At 38.8% G+C, this 19,978-nt stretch overlaps 5 protein-coding genes and 1 non-coding gene across 7 annotated transcripts in view; 3 read left to right on the forward strand and 3 right to left on the reverse strand.

The window, feature by feature from the left end:
- Positions 1-48: 48 nt before the first annotated feature.
- Positions 49-2,993, forward strand: LOC111331299 (uncharacterized). The gene is made up of 2 exons (XM_022936382.2): positions 49-551; positions 1,238-2,993. Exons 1-2 carry the CDS (start codon positions 198-200, stop codon positions 1,613-1,615), a joined length of 732 nt encoding a protein of 243 aa, XP_022792117.1. The 5' UTR covers positions 49-197; the 3' UTR covers positions 1,616-2,993.
- Positions 2,994-3,667: 674 nt separating this feature from the next.
- On the reverse strand, positions 3,668-10,996 carry LOC148717286 (uncharacterized). 2 transcript variants are annotated; one of them, XM_088743778.1, is made up of 3 exons: positions 10,838-10,996; positions 8,245-8,353; positions 3,668-4,513 (listed from the first exon to the last, which is right to left on the reverse strand). In XM_088743778.1, the coding sequence occupies exons 1-3, from the start codon at positions 10,958-10,960 to the stop codon at positions 4,170-4,172; spliced, it is 576 nt and encodes a 191-aa protein (XP_088599904.1). In that variant the 5' UTR covers positions 10,961-10,996; the 3' UTR covers positions 3,668-4,169. The 2 variants fall into 2 exon arrangements, with proteins under 2 accessions (XP_088599904.1, XP_088599905.1); XM_088743779.1 differs by lacking the exon at positions 10,838-10,996 and adding an exon at positions 9,776-9,962.
- Positions 10,997-11,038: 42 nt separating this feature from the next.
- On the forward strand, positions 11,039-14,020 carry LOC111331290 (protein-L-isoaspartate(D-aspartate) O-methyltransferase). The gene is made up of 3 exons (XM_022936362.2): positions 11,039-11,497; positions 12,168-12,353; positions 13,411-14,020. Exons 1-3 carry the CDS (start codon positions 11,062-11,064, stop codon positions 13,638-13,640), a joined length of 852 nt encoding a protein of 283 aa, XP_022792097.1. The 5' UTR covers positions 11,039-11,061; the 3' UTR covers positions 13,641-14,020.
- Positions 14,021-14,501: 481 nt separating this feature from the next.
- LOC111331291 (uncharacterized) lies at positions 14,502-17,833 on the reverse strand. Its single transcript, XM_022936363.2, has 3 exons — positions 17,331-17,833; positions 15,810-15,997; positions 14,502-15,181 (listed from the first exon to the last, which is right to left on the reverse strand). The coding sequence occupies exons 1-3, from the start codon at positions 17,716-17,718 to the stop codon at positions 15,020-15,022; spliced, it is 738 nt and encodes a 245-aa protein (XP_022792098.2). The 5' UTR covers positions 17,719-17,833; the 3' UTR covers positions 14,502-15,019.
- A 786-nt stretch (positions 17,834-18,619) lies between these two features.
- Trnav-cac (transfer RNA valine (anticodon CAC)) lies at positions 18,620-18,692 on the forward strand. Its single transcript has one exon. It is a non-coding gene; the product is annotated as a tRNA-Val (tRNA).
- Positions 18,693-19,858: 1,166 nt separating this feature from the next.
- The window catches only part of LOC111331284 (uncharacterized), a 3,968-nt gene continuing 3,848 nt past the window's right edge, over positions 19,859-19,978 (reverse strand). The window contains exon 5 of the mRNA XM_088743775.1: positions 19,859-19,978. This exon is cut by the window's right edge and continues 4 nt beyond it. The gene's annotated coding sequence lies outside the window, so the exon portion shown is untranslated.

Below are 19,978 nucleotides of genomic sequence, written 5' to 3' on the forward strand. Positions count from 1 at the left end.
TATAATTTAAAAAATTTGTAGATAGCTAAAAAAGCCACTGCGAGAATACGATCAAAACACTCGCATTGAACAATCTTCTACATACATACATACATTTCACCTAGAAGCATCTACCCCTCCCACCCATATGCCAAACTCTTGTCTTACGCAATGATTTCAGCGCAGCGCAACGATTATACGAGAGCTTTGGAGGCAATATGACTGAAACTTGCCTTAAGGTCAGGATTGGTGTTTTAGCAATCCAGGGAGCATTCTTTGAGCATAGAGCCGCCCTTCTCAAAGCAGCGAATAATTTAACTCTCAGCAAGGAAGCTGAGATTGATGTTGTGGACGTAAGGGAACCTGATCAACTGGTGGGGCTGGATGGACTGATCCTACCTGGGGGGGAGAGCACGACAATGAGTTTGTTCCTTCAAGCGAGTAACTTTGAAGAAGTGCTTAAAGAATGGGTTGCTGCTAAAGAGAAGCAAAGAGTGGTATGGGGAACTTGCGCTGGACTGATTTTACTTTCGAATGACATAGAAGGTCAAAAAGAAGGGGGGCAATCCAAGGTAAATTATTGACTTGCAGAACAAAGGGTGCGGAGGGGAGTATCACATGGTTAGTATTTTGAGACAAAGTATAATTTCTCATAGAGTGTACCTAGATTTTACTGGTAAGTACCCAGGGCCCAGCACTTGACTCCCTCATGAAGGCATCTATATTTCCTCCATTCTTTGCTTAGTCCCTTCCCCCTCTTTCCCTCCCCCCCTTCTCTGTATCCCCCTCCCCATTCTCCCCTTCCCCATTGGTAATCAGCTATGTCTATGTACTGTGTCCTCGGCATGAAGGCAACCGTGAATCCAGGCCTTCTATATTCTCTCCTCTCCCACACTCCTTGAGCATATGACCAGGATTGGTCTGCTGAGTTCCTAAAGGGGCTTGATCATTAGGCTTGATAGGGAATCCATGGAAGAGATGGAAACTTGTAGTGGAAATCTGAAAGTTAATACAAGTTGAAACTGTAAAGCAGTTGTAAAAAGGAAGGCGTCCCAATAGAATAATTAAAGTCTTCTACCTGTCCTATTGATCAAAAGGAAATCTGAGTCACCCACAAAGAATCAAACCCCAGAGTGAGATCTTCAGATTTTACTCAAATGCTTAACCACGGCTTTAACTAGGTTCACACATGAAAAATATCCATGCTAGAAAAATTTGAGTCATAATAGTCACTCTTCAATATAATCTTTGTCATCAGATTGGTGGTATTGATGTCACAACCTCCAGGAACTTTTTTGGTCGTCAAGTCAACAGTTTTGAAGCAAATGTGAACCTTCACAATAAGTTTCTCTTGGAGGATCATGGTAATACCTCGCATGGATTCAGTGGTAACAGCATAAATGATGGCTACCATGGTGTTTTCATTCGAGCTCCAGCAGTTGTGTCTGTAAACAGTCCTAAAGTTGAAATTTTGGCCACTATCACACTACAACAGAAAGAAGAGCCTGTTGTGGTGGGTGTGGCTCAAGAAAACCTGATTGCTACTGCTTTTCATCCAGAACTGACTGAAGACACCAGGTGGCATGCATACTTCTTGAGAAAAATTTTAGAGAGGAGAGATGCTGAAAAAAATTGACATACACACTGTCAAATTGGGATACCTGTGACCTGCCAAGTAGCAATGAATTTCATAGTTTGCATAATTATGCCAACTTTAGCTTTTAAAGTGAATTAACTTTCTGTTGAAAAACAAAAGGAGATGGGAAACATTCCAAGTCACTCACTCAAGAGTTAATTTACCATCACTGATGCTAGGATAATAAAATTATATTGTATGTAGAATTATATCAAACAAACTTTATTTTTCATGCCATAAGATAAAGACAGCAAATACACATGTGGTGCAGCCAGACAACCAAGTCAAAATGAGAGAACAGTGATCTCTTCACAAAATGACGTGAACTCATCAACTTGTGCATTTCTTATGAGAACTATTCCAGTAGAGCGCCGGCTAGAGTCAGACATACATCCCTAAAAAAAATAGGGTAGTATCTTTGGTATTGAAGTGGCATGGTCATGACTGGATATTTAATTTAAAACTGATAATTATGTTTTTATCATGATTATGTAATTAAAGCTAACCCATTTCTTCTTGGGTATGTTTGAAAAACAGGTATTTGTAATCATCTATTTGGAATATTAAGAGACAGTTTTGTAAATCAAAAGCAATTTTAAAATATTTTGAAAAATTGTTGGTAAAGGTAACCTATTGGTGTCGTAAGTAATATTCACAAGCAGTTTGGTACTTGTTATTTATAATAACTGACCTATTTAACCAAGCACAAACATATCATGTCTGACAATGTCACATGCTGCTCTTACAATGAAACAACGCAGTTGTCGTAGTTCAAGTGTCTAGGTTCTTAAAGTTGCACATTACTTTCTTTTTGGGTATGGTTAAGTGTAATGATAAGTTGAATCTAAGGGAAATAAAATTTGAGTAGTAACATATTTAACAACCATTCACTAAAGTGGAGGTGGCCAGTGATGAATATTTACCAAGCTGTGAAGTGGCCAGGTAAATGTCCACCACAAGCCACTAACATCGAGGTGAATAATTGAGTTAGTATAGACTGAAACAGTGAGATAATATAGCACAAAAAGATGATTTTAACACAGGGAGCACAAAACTTGTAAGTTGCAGTTGAATAGCAAAGAATATTCACAGTCTGAGTAGCCAATCAGAGTTAGCCTTCACCCCTATCCACTGGTTTAGTTTATACTAAACATGAGTAATTACTGGTATGTGCTCCTTTTTTTTTTTTGTTTGTCCTATTTTGTGTTTCTTAGGGATTCAGAATTTTTGAAATTAACCTTTGCAATCATCCAAGAACTTGAGAAAAGGTTTTTTAGACTAATGCTCAGTCGTTCCATACTGGTACATGGAGAAAAAAGTGATAGGTTTACAGAAAAGGTGCCTAATTTCCCACTATTAAATGGACTCATTAAAACCACCATGGCTCTTTGTGTCTATTTGATTTGATATGAGTTTATTTCTTTTAAGTGTTATCTCCTCAACAACCTTTACAGAGAGGGCTAAGAACTCAGAAATTAAATCTCTTAACACAAATTGGTTTACGAATCACTTCAACTTGAACGCGGATGTCCAGCCACGATTGGTTCTAGTTTCGAATGTCATTGGTTGAGAAATGTCAATCACAGAGTGAGGTAAAACAAGACCAAGGTAAACCCGGACTACTTACGAGATTTTGGTCTGATTTCGGACGCCAACGAGTACACTTCCGTTTGACATCTCATTTGGAAGGAGAACTTTACTGAACAAAGATGACACGCAAAGGGGACGTTTTCTGTACGAGTTCGGTTGCTTTTGCTTGATTTTAGCGACTTTAGGGCCATTCCGGAAACCTCAAGACTAATTTCAGATATGTCTCGTCAGATATGTCTCGTCAGATATGTCTCGTCAGATACTAGAAAGGACAGCTTTACCTAGTAAGAGAAACTAATCAATGGGGTAGGTTTGGGTAGCGACCACTTCCCACCTCTGCCGAATTTAGCATGCGAGCAAGCTCACGTGTTTGGGTTTGCCTTACGGCCCTTTTTTCGTGGTTTGTGAACCGCCCATCACACACCATTGGCAACTGCTTCTGGAGAAAGTTATCGAAAGCCCTTTAGAACCTATCAAATGTCGTTGTAATTAGTACCAATACTTTTACATCAATCAGTAGTTTCACATGTCATAGTAAATGCACGATCGGAATACATGTATATTAAAATTTATAATTTTGGTTTTGTAAATAGGCCACCGTAAAGAGTTTAAAAGCTGACGTTTCGAGCGTTAGCCCTTCGTCTAAGCGTTTAAAATTACCTTGTTACTCCCAGTGACACAGCACCACAGTTTCTTTTACAAACTTACCCTCTTAAAATTAATGTTTACTTTCTTCTCATCCCCTTTTTATTTGAAATATAAGAATGCTGCCTTTTGGTCACTACCAGGAGTGAAGGATCCATAATGTGACCTTATATGCTGCTTTTTCAAGACAGCACTTGTCCTAGTAGCTCATGAATACAAAAAGTACCGGTATATCACACATGACTCAATAAATTTTTGTCCCGTTCTGGCAACAACTCAATTTGAGCTTCCTGCCTGTTACCAATCTTTTCTCAACCATTCACATTTTACTTGATTCTTTTGATGAATTTTTCTGATCTTCCTCTTGATTCTTGTCAGGTTCAGATGGTTCTGAGCACCTCAGCTCGGCATTAAGTAACTTTCCCCACAAACTACTGTAAGGGTGCACGACTGTCGTCTTCCTTCCACAGTTATCTTCAAGGTCTTTTCCCTCATTGGCCCATTTAAATATTGAACCTTCCAAATTGTAAATCCTAATCCTCGATTTTATTTCTTCATAAGCAGGCTTTCTTATTTCAGACAGCAACTCCTGAGCAACAGCACTTGATCTGTAACCCACAGAACAGTAACAAACAACGTGAACACTGTCTTCCGATGATTTCCCTAAAGTGGAAAAATATTTGGTGCATTAGATAGTGTTGCTGCTAATTTCTGGATTTTGCTCACCTTCCTCAGAGAGGCTCCTGCTCAATTTGCCAACCAATTAAATGTAAGACATGTATTGACACTTACACTACAATAATAAACTATAGTCATTTATAAAGGCTGATAGTTTCGAAAGAAACTGTTTGGGGCTGCGTCGGTGGGAGTAACGAAATAATTTGGATATATCAACATATATCGACATTCAGCACTACAAACGTCGCATAAGGAAGATTCCGACCGCATTCCATTCACTCTCACGTTTCACCCTCACAACCACTCAGTTAAATCCATCATTCTTAAAAACTTTAAATTACTTCAAAACGATCCAGAGACAAGCACTATCTTTTCGCAGCCTCCGCTCGTTTCATTCAAACGCGACAAAAACATAAGCAATTTTTTGGTCAGAAGTTCTTTTCAGACTAATGACCAACCAGGCACTTTTAAATGCGCTCGTGCACGATGCAAAACGTGTCCTTTCATTCACAACACTGATAAAATATCGATACCTAAACGATCCATTAAGATCACCGATCCCTTCACGTGCACCCCCGCCAATGTAATCTATTGCATAACTTGCACTTATTGCAAAAAGATATACATCGGCGAAACAGGCAGAAGACTAGGTGACCGATTCCGAGAACACCTTCGAGACGTGGAAAAGAATGACAAGGGCACATCGAAACCAGTCGCTAGACATTTTAATTTACCTAATCATTTTAAGCAACATATGGCAATCTGCGGTCTTTCTTTACATTTAGGTAGCACGGAAAGCCGTAAAACTCTTGAACAAAAGCTCATCTTTCAAACCGGCAGTCTAAATCCCACAGGGATCAACGAACGCTTTTCATTCCACTAATTTATTCGTGTTTTTCTCGTTGCCATGTTTCCACAAATAACGTAGCTCCATTTTCTGCCTTTAAAAGCACACACAACCCACAATTCCTCTATTCGCTCCGACGAAGGGTTAACGCTCGAAACGTCAGCTTTTGTAATCGTTACGGTGACCAATTTACCATTTCAACTTTGTTGATATATCCAAATTATAATCACTTATGTTACAGCCACACAGCACAGAAGGCCCTAGGTAGGTCATTGTATTCAAAAACATAATTCTTACAATGCTCTTTTCTACCCATGAGTATAAGGTAAACAATACTAAATGGTTACACAGTAAATGGACATCCAAAGATAGCATGATCTCCTGGTCTTTTATAATCCTACAAAAATCAGCACTGAGCAGCAAATTAATGCGTGCTTTCTTATCACAGGGTACCCCTCTTATCACTGGGGAAACCAATGTAAGAAGAGTCCAAAAATGAAAGCTGACCCTGCCTTAACAAAAAGCTGGACTTATACATCTATAGTCCAGCGTCTTGACCATCAGGCTGAGTGGGAGATCTAGTGGTTTTGTGGCTGCTGTGATGAACTCAGAGCTAAAGTTCAACTTCCAAGCCCTGCACAAGTCACTGTATTGTGATTTTGAGTGAAACACTTGGCTCACACAGTGCACTTCTCCAGCCAAGAGTATACATGTGTAGAAGTGAATTGTGAGGAGAGCCTGATAAAATGCTGGGATGTAACCCCTGGGGGGGGAGGGTAGCAATACTCCAAGCTTTAGCTCCAACTGAATGAGTCTCCTTGCTGATGAGCTGATTTAAAATTATAATTTGGATATATCAACAAAGTTGAAATGGTAAATTGGCCACCCTAACGATTACAAAAGCTGACGTTTCGAGCGTTAGCCCTTCGTCGGAGCGAATAGAGGAATTGTGGGTTGTGTGTGCTTCTAAAGGCAGAAAATGGAGCTACGTTATTTGTGGGAACATGGCAACGAGAAAAACACGAATAATTCCACTAATTTATTCGTGTTTTTCTCGTTGCCATGTTCCCACCAATAACGTAGCTCTATTTTCTGCCTTTAAAAGCACACACGACCCACAATTCCTCTACTTGCTCCGACGAAGGGCTAATGCTCGAAATGTCAGCTTTTGTAATTGTTACGGTGGCCAATTTACCATTTCAACTTTCTTGATATACCCAAATTATTTCGTTACCCCCACCGACGCAGCCCCAAACAGTTTCTTTAGAAACTATCAGCCTTTATGATTTAATATTAGTTTATCTTCCCCTGCATACTGGCCAAGGGCAGAAGGATCTCTTCCTTGGTTACCGTATTTACCCGTGTATAATGCGGGCCCGTGTATAATACGAATCCCAATTTCAGACCAAATTTTGAGAAAAAAGAAAAATAAACTACTCAACAAGAAGGTAAAATTGTATAACATTATTTATTTCAATTAACTTGGCAAACTAACGAAATGATGGTTACAACATCTTTCACATATCAAATCCTTCAAACTCGGACTCGGAGTCTGACTGGAACAGTTCTCTTGCAAACGAGTCATCGAGCTCGTTGTTGCAGTCATCGTTGGCCTCGTAAACTAGGTCGTCCTCGGATCCATCAAGGCTGTTGGTGATCCCGCATTTTAGAAATGAGGATTCAATCATTTCTTCGGAAATGTCCTGCCATGCTCCTGCGATCCACGAAAGGATCAGTTCCTCGGATGGTTTCTTTTGGCGGCCACTCGCTGTAAATTCATGGATTCCCTCCGCCATCCACCTCTTTCTAACACCATCTTTAAACGGCTTGTTTAAAGAGACATCCAGCGGCTGCAAGATCGAGGTTAATCCGCCAGGAATTACTGCTAAGTTCGTGTTTTCTCGTGTCAGTGCTGTTTTCACTCTTTCGGTCACGTGGGCTTCAAACGCGTCACAAACAAGCAGGCTTCTTCTTCTCCCCAGGCCACCTCTCCTCGAACACCAAACTTTGTCGATCCATGTTTTCATTCATTCACCGTCCATCCAACCTTTCTCTTGAGCGGCGATTACAACTCCGTGCTTGTTGGCAACCTTTGGGAGAGTTTTTCTTTTGAAGATTACCATCGGTCTCAGTTTGCTTCCATCGCCAGCACAGGTCAACACGACTGTAATGCGGTTCTTTTCATTACCCGTAGCCATTACGCTTCATGAAACGCTGACACCAGTGGTTGCCTGCTTTAAACTGCCCTTGTGGAATCCCATATTTCTCGTTCTTTGCCATGTCGAGGGCCTTCAGCCTCACCAGCGATGGTAAAATGGCGAGACCATTGTTCCGTTTCTCTGTGATCCATTCGAGGAGACCAACCTCAAGTTCTGGCCATGCAGCTTTTTTGCCACGATTTGCTCGTTTCAACCGAGGCATCTTTTTCAAGTTTTCCTTGCTCTTCCGCCATAAGCGAACATTACTTTCAGATACTCCGAACTCTCTTTCAGCAGCGAGATTTCCATGCTGTTCGGCGAAATTGATGATTCGTAACTTATCTGACACTGTGTAACTTTGACGCTTGGTTCCGGCGAGTTTTGTAGTCATGTTTACGTTTGATTGCTCAAGATTACAGTAACTGTTTTGTTGATCAGCTGTTCGCTTAAATACTTAGTTAAATTTATTCAAGGATCCAAATTGTTAACATGTCATTGGTAGGTTAGTTTACCCTCAAATTAAAGACCAATTACATCGCACGCTTATGTGTCTTTGTTATTCTAATGTCGCGTCAGCCTAAACAAAGGATTCCGTGTATAATACGCATCTCGAATTTAGGTGTTCATTTCGGGAAAAATAAGTTCGCATTATACACGGGTAAATACGGTACCTGTTTCACAAATAGTCTTCATGAGACTGTCCATGTCTTTTGTTGATGGGTCAACATGCCTGGCACTGCAAATATGGCTAACTTTAAATTCTTTCTCTTCTCGAACATCCTTCAAAACAAAATTAAATTATCATTACTTAACAACCAGTGTTGGTTTAGCTTGGGTTGAGGCAAAAAATATAATTTTTAAAATCAATCAATCAATCTTGATTGTTGACATAACAGATGTCTGACAAATAGGCAATCATATATTTGCCTAATGGACGCAATTAATTTCAACTCCTTGCCTTATTAAGCCTACCTTACTTCAGGTAGTTCAGACAAGATCAGATTTTTTTTTTAGCTAATTCCTATTGACTTGTGCAATGGAAAGGACTGGTCATAGCAAGTGAGTGATATTGTTTAGTGTCCCTAGCAATTCTGAAGAAAAAAATATCCAAGCCAAGAGGCCTATTAGGCTATAGCTTGTCCATTAATTAAATGAAGCAAGTGAGATTAGGGTCTTGTTACTTCTCCTGGATCCAGGTTACCCCCCCCCCCCCCACCATTTCTTCAGGCATCACTTTTTATAGTTTACTAAAATATACTTTTGACCATGGGAGGAGAGAGTTACCATACATTAATTTATTACGTATGATGCACAATCCTCGCAGTAGAGAGCACTATTTATGCAATAGCAAAAATCAGACCTGAAAAAAATCAGGCCTGTACGGGATTTGAACCACTGACCTCTGTGAAACTAGTGCAGCACTCTACCAATTGAACTAACAAGCCAACTGGGAGCAGGTCGTTAAGTTGATTTGTAATAAACCCGTGATGATAAATCAGATATGATGAATATATGAAGTTCATATATTTTGAACTGCGGTTGTAGATACGTATGATGCACGATCCTCAATTTATCATCACGGGTTTATTACGAATCAACTTAACGGCCTGTTCCCAGTTGGCTTGTTAGCTCAATTGGTAGAGCGCTGCACTAGTATCGCAGAGGTCAGTGGTTCGAATCCCATACAGGCCTGATTTTTTTCAGGTCTGATTTTCGCTATTGCATAAATAGCGCTCTCTACTGCGCGGATCATGCATCATACAACTGCAGTTCAAAATATATGAACTTCATATATTCATCGTATCTGATTTATCATCACTGGTTTATTAAGAATCAACTTAATGGCCTGCTCCCAGTTGGCTTGTTAGCTCAATTGGTAGAGCACTGCACTAGTATCGCAGAGGTCAGTGTTTCAAATTCTGTACAGGCCTGATTTTTTTCAGGTCTGATTTTCGCTATTGCATAAATAGCGCTATCTACTGCGAGGATCATGCATCATACATATCTACAACCGCAGTTCAAAATATATGAACTTCATATATTCATCGTATCACATTAATTTAGTATACAGCTAGTAGTGCCCTTGGGCAATATGAAGCAAATCCTGTGTTCTGATTGACTACCCAAGTGGGCAAGGCTTACCCACTTGGGATTGTCTGCTTTGATCCCATGCAAGAAAAAAAATGCATGGGCCAGACTTACAAAGTTCATAACTTTTCGACAATATCAGGGATGAAGTCGCAAAAGGTCACAGAAGACAGCCAAAACAGAGAGACACAGATGATGCTTGTTGGTCCATTGTGCTACAAACATGGCTGCCAGCTCTTGAAATAAGCCAGTCATTCTTGATTATAATAAAAGCAAAATCTTTTTGCAATTGAATAGATCCTTCATTGACCAACCTTGTTCAGTCAGTAGCGCATATTTATTACATCGCTCACAGCACCTGTGGGCAAGATGAAGTGAATCATGTGTTCTGATTGGCTATCTAAGCAGGCAAGATGGGCCTATCTCGCCTGCTCGGGATTACCCGTATTGATCCCACACATGAAAAAATTGAATTACAACTACATTTGTAATTCTTGGACAATGTTGGCAATGGAAACGCAAAATGCAGCAGAAGATAGTCAAAACAAAGAAAACAGAAACAATTCTCATGAGTTCGTTATGTTACAAACACAGTTGGCTTTTTTTCCCGGCTCTCGGACTAAAAAAGTTATTCTTAATTCTGGATACAGCAAAATATTTTGCAATATAATAAATCCTTTATTAACCAAGCTTGTTCAGTCAAGATGGCTGGATATTAACCTCGTTCTTTTTTCGAATTTTTATCGACCTCAACTTTGTCTTGGCAGCTCCATGAGAATGCAAAAAAAGAACTCCACCGATATCCAGCCATCTTGACCCCACGCTTGGTTAATAACATATATTTCTTATATAGCTGGCAACACTGTGGACAATATGAAGCAAATCCTGTGTTCTTATTGGCTACCCAAGCGGGCAAGATCCGCCCATCTTGCCCGCTCAGGATTGCCCACTTGCCCGCACAAGAAAAGCAGGAGTCCAGCCATCTAACCAATAGGCCACCGTTTCTCCCTGCTAAGCAATATGTACCTTAAATGAAATAAATTCAATAAAAGTTACATACCTTGTGCATGTTTCGTGTAATTGAAAGATTTAGGATAACTTTTAACACAAGCATTATCCTTGACACGTTCGAGCCAATAAATGCAAAATCGGAGTAATGTTTGGGAAAATACTTACCAACAAGACTAACTTCTGACTTGGACTGCCTTTTTTCATAAGCTGCCAAAACTCTTCAGTCGAGATAATTGGCACTCTGGGGAATTTTGCCTTTACTGTCTCTATTAATAATTTCATCGCCATATTGTCCGTCTTGTTGCCCACAACAAACTGCTGCCTGCTGGGAAATATTTTGTAGTGTTCAGTCCCAGTCTCCACATCGTCGTTTTGTGTTATGAATCGTAATGAGCTGCTACTCTTTGAGGTGTGTAATGCTCATGCTATGCTGTGGTTCGGCTTATGTAACTGCCCAGCAGATAGAAACCGGCTTCTGTGAGGGAAGAAGCTGTCTAGAAGGTGAAGACTTGGCGGAAAAACAGAATCCGGAACGTACACAAGAACCAGTACATTCAAGTGGCATGGAGTGGCGGTCGCATGGAAAGGACAACAGTGATCTTGTTTCTCAGCTTAAGCGAAACAAAATCGTCAAATCTCAACGCGTGGAAGAGGCTATGAGAAGAGTAGATCGAGGAAACTACTGCAGTATCTCACCGTATATGGACTCTCCTCAGGCGATTGGATATGGCGTGACAATTAGTGCTCCTCATATGCACGCACACGCTCTAGAGATGCTCAAGGACCATTTGTATGATGGAGCTAAAGCTTTGGATGTGGGTTCAGGTATAATCTAGAAATTATATCTAGTACAGTTAGAATCTTACAACAGGGGGTCATACAACAGTGTCTTCTTGGAATTAAAGAGCTTTAATGATTGCTTTGTTCGGAAAGATTTTTCTTTTTCTCACACCAAAGGTTGGGGGATGGGAGTCTTTTATACCCCCCTTCTCTTAGCTACAGTTTCTTACCTTATCTTTCACAGTGCTTGCTCAGCTAATCTTTTACATGCTGCTTAGGATGAGGATGAAAGAATCTTCCACATGCAAACTAACAATGTGGGTAAATGTTATGAAGTAGAAAAAGCTAATACAACCAAACTACTCCTCTAAAGAAGAATTTGAACTTAATTTTGAAAGCAAATCTTGGACAAAAAACTGCAATCACTAAAATCTATTTCCAAAGAGTCTTGAAAACTGAATTTGAATTATGCCGGTAATTAAGAACTCAGTGGTTTTTCTTTTTTTTTGGAAAAAATTTTTTATTAGCAACCATCTTACATTTTTAGGGGAAGACCTGCTGCAGAAATAAATTTCAAACAAGTGGTGGCTTGGTGAATGATTAGAAACTTGTAATGCCAACCTGCCTTTTCTAAAAAATATCCCCTACAGCCTTCTGGCTGTATCTGTTAAAAAATATTTTCTAGTTCATTTAATATTTTTTTTTTTTTTTTTAGGTAGTGGCTACTTAACTGCATGTATGGCAGAGATGGTAGGAGAGAGTGGAAAAGTGATTGGTATTGACCATATTCCAGAACTTGTGGAGAAATCCAGAAAAAATATAAAACAACAAAATTCTGATCTTTTAGATAGTGGAAGGATAGTTCTTGTGTCGGGGGATGGAAGAAAGGGATATGCAGATGGTAGGTGACTAAAATTATGGTAACAAATGTAACAAATTTCTGTGTGTGAAACCTTCTCATGCACCAACAATAAGAAAAATCCAGCAATGGACAAATGTCAACCTGAGATGCCCTGAGGAACCACACCTCTAGTGTTAGTTAAGATTAATGGGTTGTCCTTACAGAGTTTTCAAAATCTTAGTTAAGAAACTTTGCACCAGAGAATAATTTTTTTGTTAGTACTTGTCTTTGCATTTTTTTGCAAGAATGTACAAACTTACACCTCTGTACCAAAAAATGAGCATATTCTACAAAAGCACATATTGTAATTGAAATCTGTATCTGGGTTGTATACTTTTTTTTTTCAATTATATACACTGACATTAAAGAATTCCACACATTCTTTTAACACACCACATTAATGAGGCTGAGATAATGGTAGCAAAAGTAGCACTTACCAGTAAATGTTTGCAAAACAGTAGCAGTGCTGTCAGCCATGTTGTAAGAAATCCCTAAAGTGATAAATTACAATATATTCTGGGTACTTAATAAGCTAAAGCTGAAACCATTTACAATTGAAAAAAGCTGATAACAATTAACTTAAAACTATTTTTAATTCATGAAGTGGGTTGTTTTTTTTAACTTGAATTAAATTCAGAAAGAATTTTAATACATCTTTCTCTTCCAATCATCCATTTAGTTCCTAACTTGTCCATTGCCTCCAAATAAACTACTTTGGTTAATTTGACAACAGCCATAAATGTGTGATAAAAACAAGGACAACTGTGCATGGGTCAGACAAATAAAGTAGGAGTGGCCATGATCCAAAAATAGGACCCACTTCTTAGTAGTGAGATTTTCACAGCTGCAGTAGCTTGAAGAGGGAATCCCTCTGAATTAAGTATATAGATCACAAGAATAACAGAAATGGTTGCTACCTACAAAAGCTGTCAATTGTTTAACAAATTATCCTTGTCAGTACCATACAGAATGTAAAGAAACTGTGTGTAGAATGTGCCTACTTATGCCAGGGTGTTAAGATTCAAGGGTTAACTGGACACATTTTTTTGTGTTTAAGATGCCCCATATGATGCAATACATGTGGGTGCTGCAGCACATCCCATTCCTGATGCTCTCTTGGAACAACTGAAGAAGGGAGGCAGGCTTTTTATACCTGTAGGCCCCATTCATGGTGACCAGTGGCTTGAACAGATTGACAAGGACAAAGATGGAAATATAGTCCGGCAAAAGTTGATGGGTGTGCGATATGTACCTTTAACAGACAGAGAACAACAACACAGACCTTAACATATGTTCCTGTGTGTAAATTTCTGATATGTGGGGTAGTCTGAAGTATGGAAATTGTTGAAATGAGATGGCACTTGTTACTTATTGGATACTGTACAGTGCAGAAGAAGCGATGCTTGGAGCTAGAGCTGAAGGATTGCAATACAATCAAATCCCCTTGCAAAGGGTTGTTATAGGACCTTAGTGGAGAATAAATAACACATGAATTGAGTACAGATATCCCGCGATATTGTACGGTTATTTGGACAGTTAGTTTTATTGTGCTGTAATCGAGGAGACCTGTCACAAACCACTTCTTCATTTGCTTTGCTTACCTGCCTTATAAGAAATGCACAGGAAATAATGCAATTGCATAATAAATGACTTATCAGACATTTTGATCTGTAGTATTTTTACTGCTTGTTTGTATTTGCCTTGCCCCACAGGCTTGTCAAGATTCATCACATTTTGTAAAAATACTCAGCAATACTGCAAATCAAATTGTCTAATAAAATACATAAAAACCAAATGTAGGTTCCATTGTTTGCTCTCTTGATGAAAGTTGGTTGGAATGTGTGTTAGCTTTTACTCTTACATTTTTGAGTCAACTAAGCATGAATGCCTTATGCTCAAGTATTAAATTCTCAGAACTGTAATCATTGTTAACCTTTTATGGAAGAGGGTGCAGAGAATTTGCATTTTGATTTTGGGAGAGAAAGGCTTATCAAGCTTCTCCTGTTTTGTATCGCCATGGGCACAAGTGTAGGAATGTCCATTAGGAACATCATGGCTTGTGTTTAAAACCATTCTTCTCAAGATGGTGAAAAACAACAAATGTGTTAGGGTAACACATTGAGGAAAATCAAGCAAATGTCATCATAGTGCCATTAACTTTCATTTATTTTTTACAAATATCTAAACTACAAAACTTACAAAAAAACCACAAGCACAATTTTAGCTGTGACCCTTGCTTCAATGCAGTAATCTCACAAAAAAAGATGGTCATCAACCTGCCTTTCCAAATTTCAAATACTAACTATATTAATTTGCAATTTTAAGTTATAGCTCTGCCTAATCTGGACTTTTGTTAAAGTGTTTAAGAGGTGACCCTGTGCTTCCTTGGAAGGAACGAAACCTGTCAACAGAGTATGGCCTACATCAAACCTACTACAACAGACAAAATAAACACAGCTACCTTTACAAAGATACCTAGTTACAATATAACACAACAGAGAATTTAACAACACACTTTATACTGTGCTTAAATCTAGTACAAAGGTACCACTTTAACAACAAGATCATCAAATTTTCTGTGGTCTACAAACATGTTTTCTTTTTCGTTTTTACAGATTTGCTAGGTTTGAAAGCTTTTGCCCAATCATGCCTAAATCCTGTTGAAATCAGTCCTCGGGTTCTGGTAGAAAATATTGTGTAGCCCAAGTGCCCTCCATTCCCTCTACTCTGACAACACAATAAAAATTTTGTGAAAGTATGTCATCATTGTCATCGTCTAATTCTCTGATGTCATATGCCTTGTCATATTTGATCTCCAAAACATCAACCTGGTGAATAAAGAACAATACTCCACTGAGTGAATACACTGAAAACTATGTGAAGAGCTATGATGCCTGTTTATTTTAAAGTTACCAGAACCTAGTAAAACCTATGTCAAACCTGGCCATAACATACCCCTATGGGGTATGAAACTCTTTGAAACAGCTTTGAAACTCTTTACGGCAGCCAATTTACATTATCAATTCATATAATAATAATAATAATAATAATAATAATAATTTTATTATTTCTATATTGCAAAATTAATTATATATGATCTAATGCGCTTTACAAGTTGATATGATACAACCAAATCATCTTGTTAAACTCCCACACTGAGGAATTTACCCCTTTCATAATACAAACCTCTTGCAAAAAATTTGATTGAAGGCAAAAGTGAATAACAGATTTTTCATTAATTGATGAGGGGCACACTTGAAAACTTTCTTCACACTGTCTATGGAAACCTAGCCTTTCCTTTTTTTCCCCAAATTTCAATTTGAAAAATCATATGATTGTATCAGGCAATCCAAATAGTTGATTTTACTAGCAATTTAGTTTGATGAGACAAGAAAATTTTGGGAATGTGTACACTAGATGAACAATGTTTCTAAGCCCATGCACTCAGCACCTTACCTGTGTGGTATCACTAGTGTCTCCTATCATGTCAAATTTTGTAATCTGGAGAACAGGTAGTTTCTTCTCCTCAAAATGTGTTTGAAAAACTTCAGTAGCATCCACCAATGTTTCCCTCATTTCTCCCATAAAACAGAGTTCCATTTTCTTGGGGCTGTCTTTTTTCCTTAATACATAACCTGGAGTATCTGTAGAATTCCAAAAAACAATATTTATAGGCCTGATGTATCCTTTTTGAGAACCAAAACCTAAGGTTAAAAATAACTCCCTGTAGCCATAATGTCAGTATGCATATTCTCCATGCTTTTTGATACTTTTTCTGAGAAGTTGACATAGAGAATTTGTGGAACAATCAAGGCTCTTCTTTAGTTAGTGACTATTTCCTTTTTTCTCCCAACCAAAATGTGTGATTTAGGGGTGATATTATAGAAGCATTTAGATGTTACCTACTCTTAAAGATCAGTGAGTTAAAGAGAGAAATAACAGTCAGGAACCATATTACCATAGTGGCCATTAGGCCAGGAGGGTTTTTTTATGTTGACAAGGTGGTATTTCAGATCACTGCTGGGTCTCTGGAGTTTACATCAAACAGGCCAAAGCCCACCTTGTTATTCCTTTGTGCAAATTTGATAGACAAGTTTATTTCTCTTTTTAGCATAGATAAAGGCCTTCTAAAGTCTAACTCTCACACAAATTTCATTTGCCCGATCTTAGATCTATGTATCTCGATAATAACACATTCGGTGCTAAAACTATTTTCAAAAGGCAACACAGACGATATCTACTTTGGGCGACTAAGTCACAGACTTTTGAATTATATGATTAAAGCTTGTGACGTCGTTGCAACAATGTACTCAGTGACTATTGGTGGATGCCATACAACAGAGTATTTATCATTAAGTTCTACCTTAATTTCATGCACACAGGGGGCTCAAGTGAAGGATGATATTATGAACTTATAAGACTGGGTTGGCAAACACTACTTCTCGCTTTTCTGTAAAAGATATCAAGCTTTGATATGGAATAACTTAAAGAATCAAACAACTAGTTATTTGTTTATAAAACTAAATTTGACAAAAAGAATCCAAGCGGAAGTAGCATCTGCTGTACCGATAAGGAATTGCCAAAATGACAAAAACATTGCGAAAACATGAAAGCCTCCTCGACTAAACAAATTTTTCCACGTGCTCCACGTAAACCTGACTAAAGACGCTAAGGAGACAAAAGGCATTCACCGCACGAACTAAATAAATCACGGAAAATTTATTTTTTGGACCATGTATTTGTCAAAACTGTTTTCTCCTTAGACTGATCTGGTGGTAAACATCTACCTCGAAAATGCGCCAAACTCGAGCCCAATATTTCGATAAAAATGCAGTTGTCGTGTTCCATCGCGCGCGACTGAACACGCGATTCGATCACGAAACGAGGGATAATAGAGATTTACGAAGCGCCGAGGCAAAATTTTACAACAAAATCGAAAATTAAGACCAAACGTGGCTGTATAAATAGATAAGATACCTGACGTTGGTTCTTCCAAATCTGCTAGAATACATTCAACTGTGTCCGGTTCTTGATCCTCATCTTCAACTTCTTCATCGTCTTCCTCGTCATCTTCGCCCTCTGCTCCTACAGCGCCGTCATTTTCGTCCTCCTCTTCATCATCTTCATCGCCTTCTTCGTCTCCTTCCTCATCTCCTACTCCTTCCCCTTCGTAATCTTCATCCTTATCATCGTCGTCGTCCTCGTCCAGGTCATCTTCTTCGTCTTCATCGTCGCTCGCGCCTTCCTTGGCCGCTACTCGATCACGTGCCTCCACAGCAGCGCGCCGCTTCGTTCGAAGATTATTTTCAACTTCTTCTTCCTCCTCCTCTTCTTCTTCACTCGAATGCTTACGCTTCCTCGGCATTTCTAGAATCGAAGAAGCACCTAGGGTGACGTTTGGAAGGAAAATGGGACGAAATAGACTCGAAAACAGCCTCGAGGGCAACGAACAAAGCTGGAAGTAATTAAAGCGCGGAAAATGCCGCGTGGGGAAAATCAAGAAAATTTGAATCTGGACAATGGACGCCTAATGGACTACGGGATTAACGTTTCGGAACAATACTTTTCGCACATGTGTGCGAAACAAAGAACAGTTGTCAATTGAGAAAAGCTTTAGTTCAATTGATTCTTTAGATAAATAGCAAGGAACATCGAACGAGAAGAAAGGAGAGAGAGAATTAATGATGGAGACGGTGGAAACTAGGAGAGTAACGTCACCCAAGTCGGGGCGGTAGATCGGGGCGATATATTTACAACAGGTATTCCTTTTTGATAAAATTCTAAAGCATATGAACTCTTGAGTCTTGACAGATTATCGTTGTGAGTCATAATAGAAGGACAAGAACTTTGCCAGCTGGGGAATAAAAGTCCTCATCGATTCTTCAGTTTGAGCAGGTGTTCTGTCTTAACAATTGCATTTGACAGGGGATCGAAAAAGAAAAAGACCTCGTGAAGTCCTGGGGATATGATAATAGAAATAAATATTATTTATTATTACGAATCAACTTAACGGCCTGCTCCCAGATGGCTTGTCAGCTCAATTGGTAGAGCGCTGCACTAGGATGGCAGAGGTCAGTCGTTCGAATCCCGTACATTGTTACATGATTTTTTTCAGGTCTAATTTTCGCTATTGCATAAATAGCGCTCTCTACTGTGAGGATCATGCATCATACGTATCTAAAACCGCAGTTCAAATTATATGAATTTCATGTATACATTTCTATTAGAAATAAATAAGTAAATTTTTCAATGTACATGCAAGGAAGGTCTTTGTAGTGTAGTGGTTATCACGTCCGCCTCACACGCGGAAGGTCGCAGGTTCGAGCCCTGCCAAAGACAAATTTTCTTTGATCAAATGTGGTTTTTTTTTTTTTAGTCTCAGGAATAGTTTTCAGTCCATGGTAGTTGGGATATAAATTTTTAGAAAAGTAGTTACCGTTGGTTTATTATTGTAGTGCAATGGTTATCACGTCCGCCTCACACGCGGAAGGTTGCAGATTGCAGGTTCAGATCCGGGCGAAACCAACTTGGTAAATCGAAAATTTTTTTATGATTCAAATAAAATTTAGATATCCTTTCCCCCGGTCACACCAAACATACAATTGAGTGAACACGACTTTTTTGTTTTCATCGGCGCTGATCAGAAAATTTTTAGACATAAGAAAGTGCAAACATGAGAAAATTCTCAAATTGTTTATCTCTGACTTCTATCCACGAAGCATTCATTCACGAGCAGTAAAAACGACAAAGACAACAAATAAATAGAAAAATTTTACGGTATGTATGCTTCAGGATAGTTCATGTGTTTGACTGCCCTAAATTTCAACATGCAGCATTGTTATACTGATCATCGATTTACGATAAGATTCTACATCATCCCATTATTAGAGTTTTCACATAGGCTTAAAGAAATGTATCATAGAAAAGCCCTTTTACTGTCTAGAGCCTCGCTCATTCAAAAGCAAACTGAGTCCTGAAATCTTGTATTGCTTGCCAACGATTGTGTTCTAATTACCTTTCGGGAATCCAGCATATTAAAGCGGTAGAAATACACGAATTGAAACAGAGAAAGGGACACAGTTATCCTGAACATGAGTTTTGAAATACTTCCAAGTAGTATTATCTCGTTTGGATCGATTTGCAAGGGCACAATTGACGGAAATCCCAGACATTCTGATCGCGATGGGAAATCTAGCGAAATGACGTCCTAAAGTTGTTGGGGAAAACGGCAACCCTAACACCGGAGGTCGAATGATGTCGTGTCCAGACTATTCCGCGCGCTCTCCCGTTCTGAAATGGAGTTTAACATTTCCGTCCTCTTTCTAAATCTCTCAAATTTCAGTTTTGAAAAAAACAGATGAGGTAAAGCCGAAATATTAAAAAAAAAAAAAAAACAATTAAAAAGAAACGGTTAAAAATGGTTTTGTTTGTTTTGCAATAAGGGCCAACCCAACACGTAACAGGCTCGCATACCGGACGACAGATGAGAGAGACGACGCACAAAGTTTCCATAAAATGTATTTATTGACTGAAACTGTAATGATCTCAAGAGTCCTTCTTTAAACTCATATTGTGAACCGGCGAACAGCCACAAAACATTCGGCAAGAACTCGAAGGTTAACAAA

The sequence above is a fragment of the Stylophora pistillata genome, chromosome 13 (assembly GCF_964205215.1).
Source record: "Stylophora pistillata chromosome 13, jaStyPist1.2, whole genome shotgun sequence".
In the NCBI taxonomy this organism is placed as follows: domain Eukaryota; kingdom Metazoa; phylum Cnidaria; class Anthozoa; order Scleractinia; family Pocilloporidae; genus Stylophora; species Stylophora pistillata.

Coding starts and splice junctions, on each gene's coding strand:
- LOC111331299 (XM_022936382.2), top strand. CDS start 198: ATGACTGAAACTTGCCTTAAGGTCAGGATTGGTGTTTTAGCAATCCAG. Junction 552..1,237: donor AAGAAGGGGGGCAATCCAAG/GTAAATTATTGA, acceptor CTTTGTCATCAG/ATTGGTGGTATTGATGTCAC.
- LOC148717286 (XM_088743778.1), bottom strand. CDS start 10,960: ATGGCGATGAAATTATTAATAGAGACAGTAAAGGCAAAATTCCCCAGA. Junction 8,354..10,837: donor GTCAGAAGTTAGTCTTGTTG/GTAAGTATTTTC, acceptor TTTGTTTTGAAG/GATGTTCGAGAAGAGAAAGA. Junction 4,514..8,244: donor GAAGACTATTTGTGAAACAG/GTACCGTATTTA, acceptor TTTCCACTTTAG/GGAAATCATCGGAAGACAGT.
- LOC111331290 (XM_022936362.2), top strand. CDS start 11,062: ATGAGCTGCTACTCTTTGAGGTGTGTAATGCTCATGCTATGCTGTGGT. Junction 11,498..12,167: donor AGCTTTGGATGTGGGTTCAG/GTATAATCTAGA, acceptor TTTTTTTTTTAG/GTAGTGGCTACTTAACTGCA. Junction 12,354..13,410: donor AAGAAAGGGATATGCAGATG/GTAGGTGACTAA, acceptor TTTGTGTTTAAG/ATGCCCCATATGATGCAATA.
- LOC111331291 (XM_022936363.2), bottom strand. CDS start 17,718: ATGCCGAGGAAGCGTAAGCATTCGAGTGAAGAAGAAGAGGAGGAGGAA. Junction 15,998..17,330: donor TTTGGAAGAACCAACGTCAG/GTATCTTATCTA, acceptor GGAATTCTACAG/ATACTCCAGGTTATGTATTA. Junction 15,182..15,809: donor ACACTAGTGATACCACACAG/GTAAGGTGCTGA, acceptor TTTATTCACCAG/GTTGATGTTTTGGAGATCAA.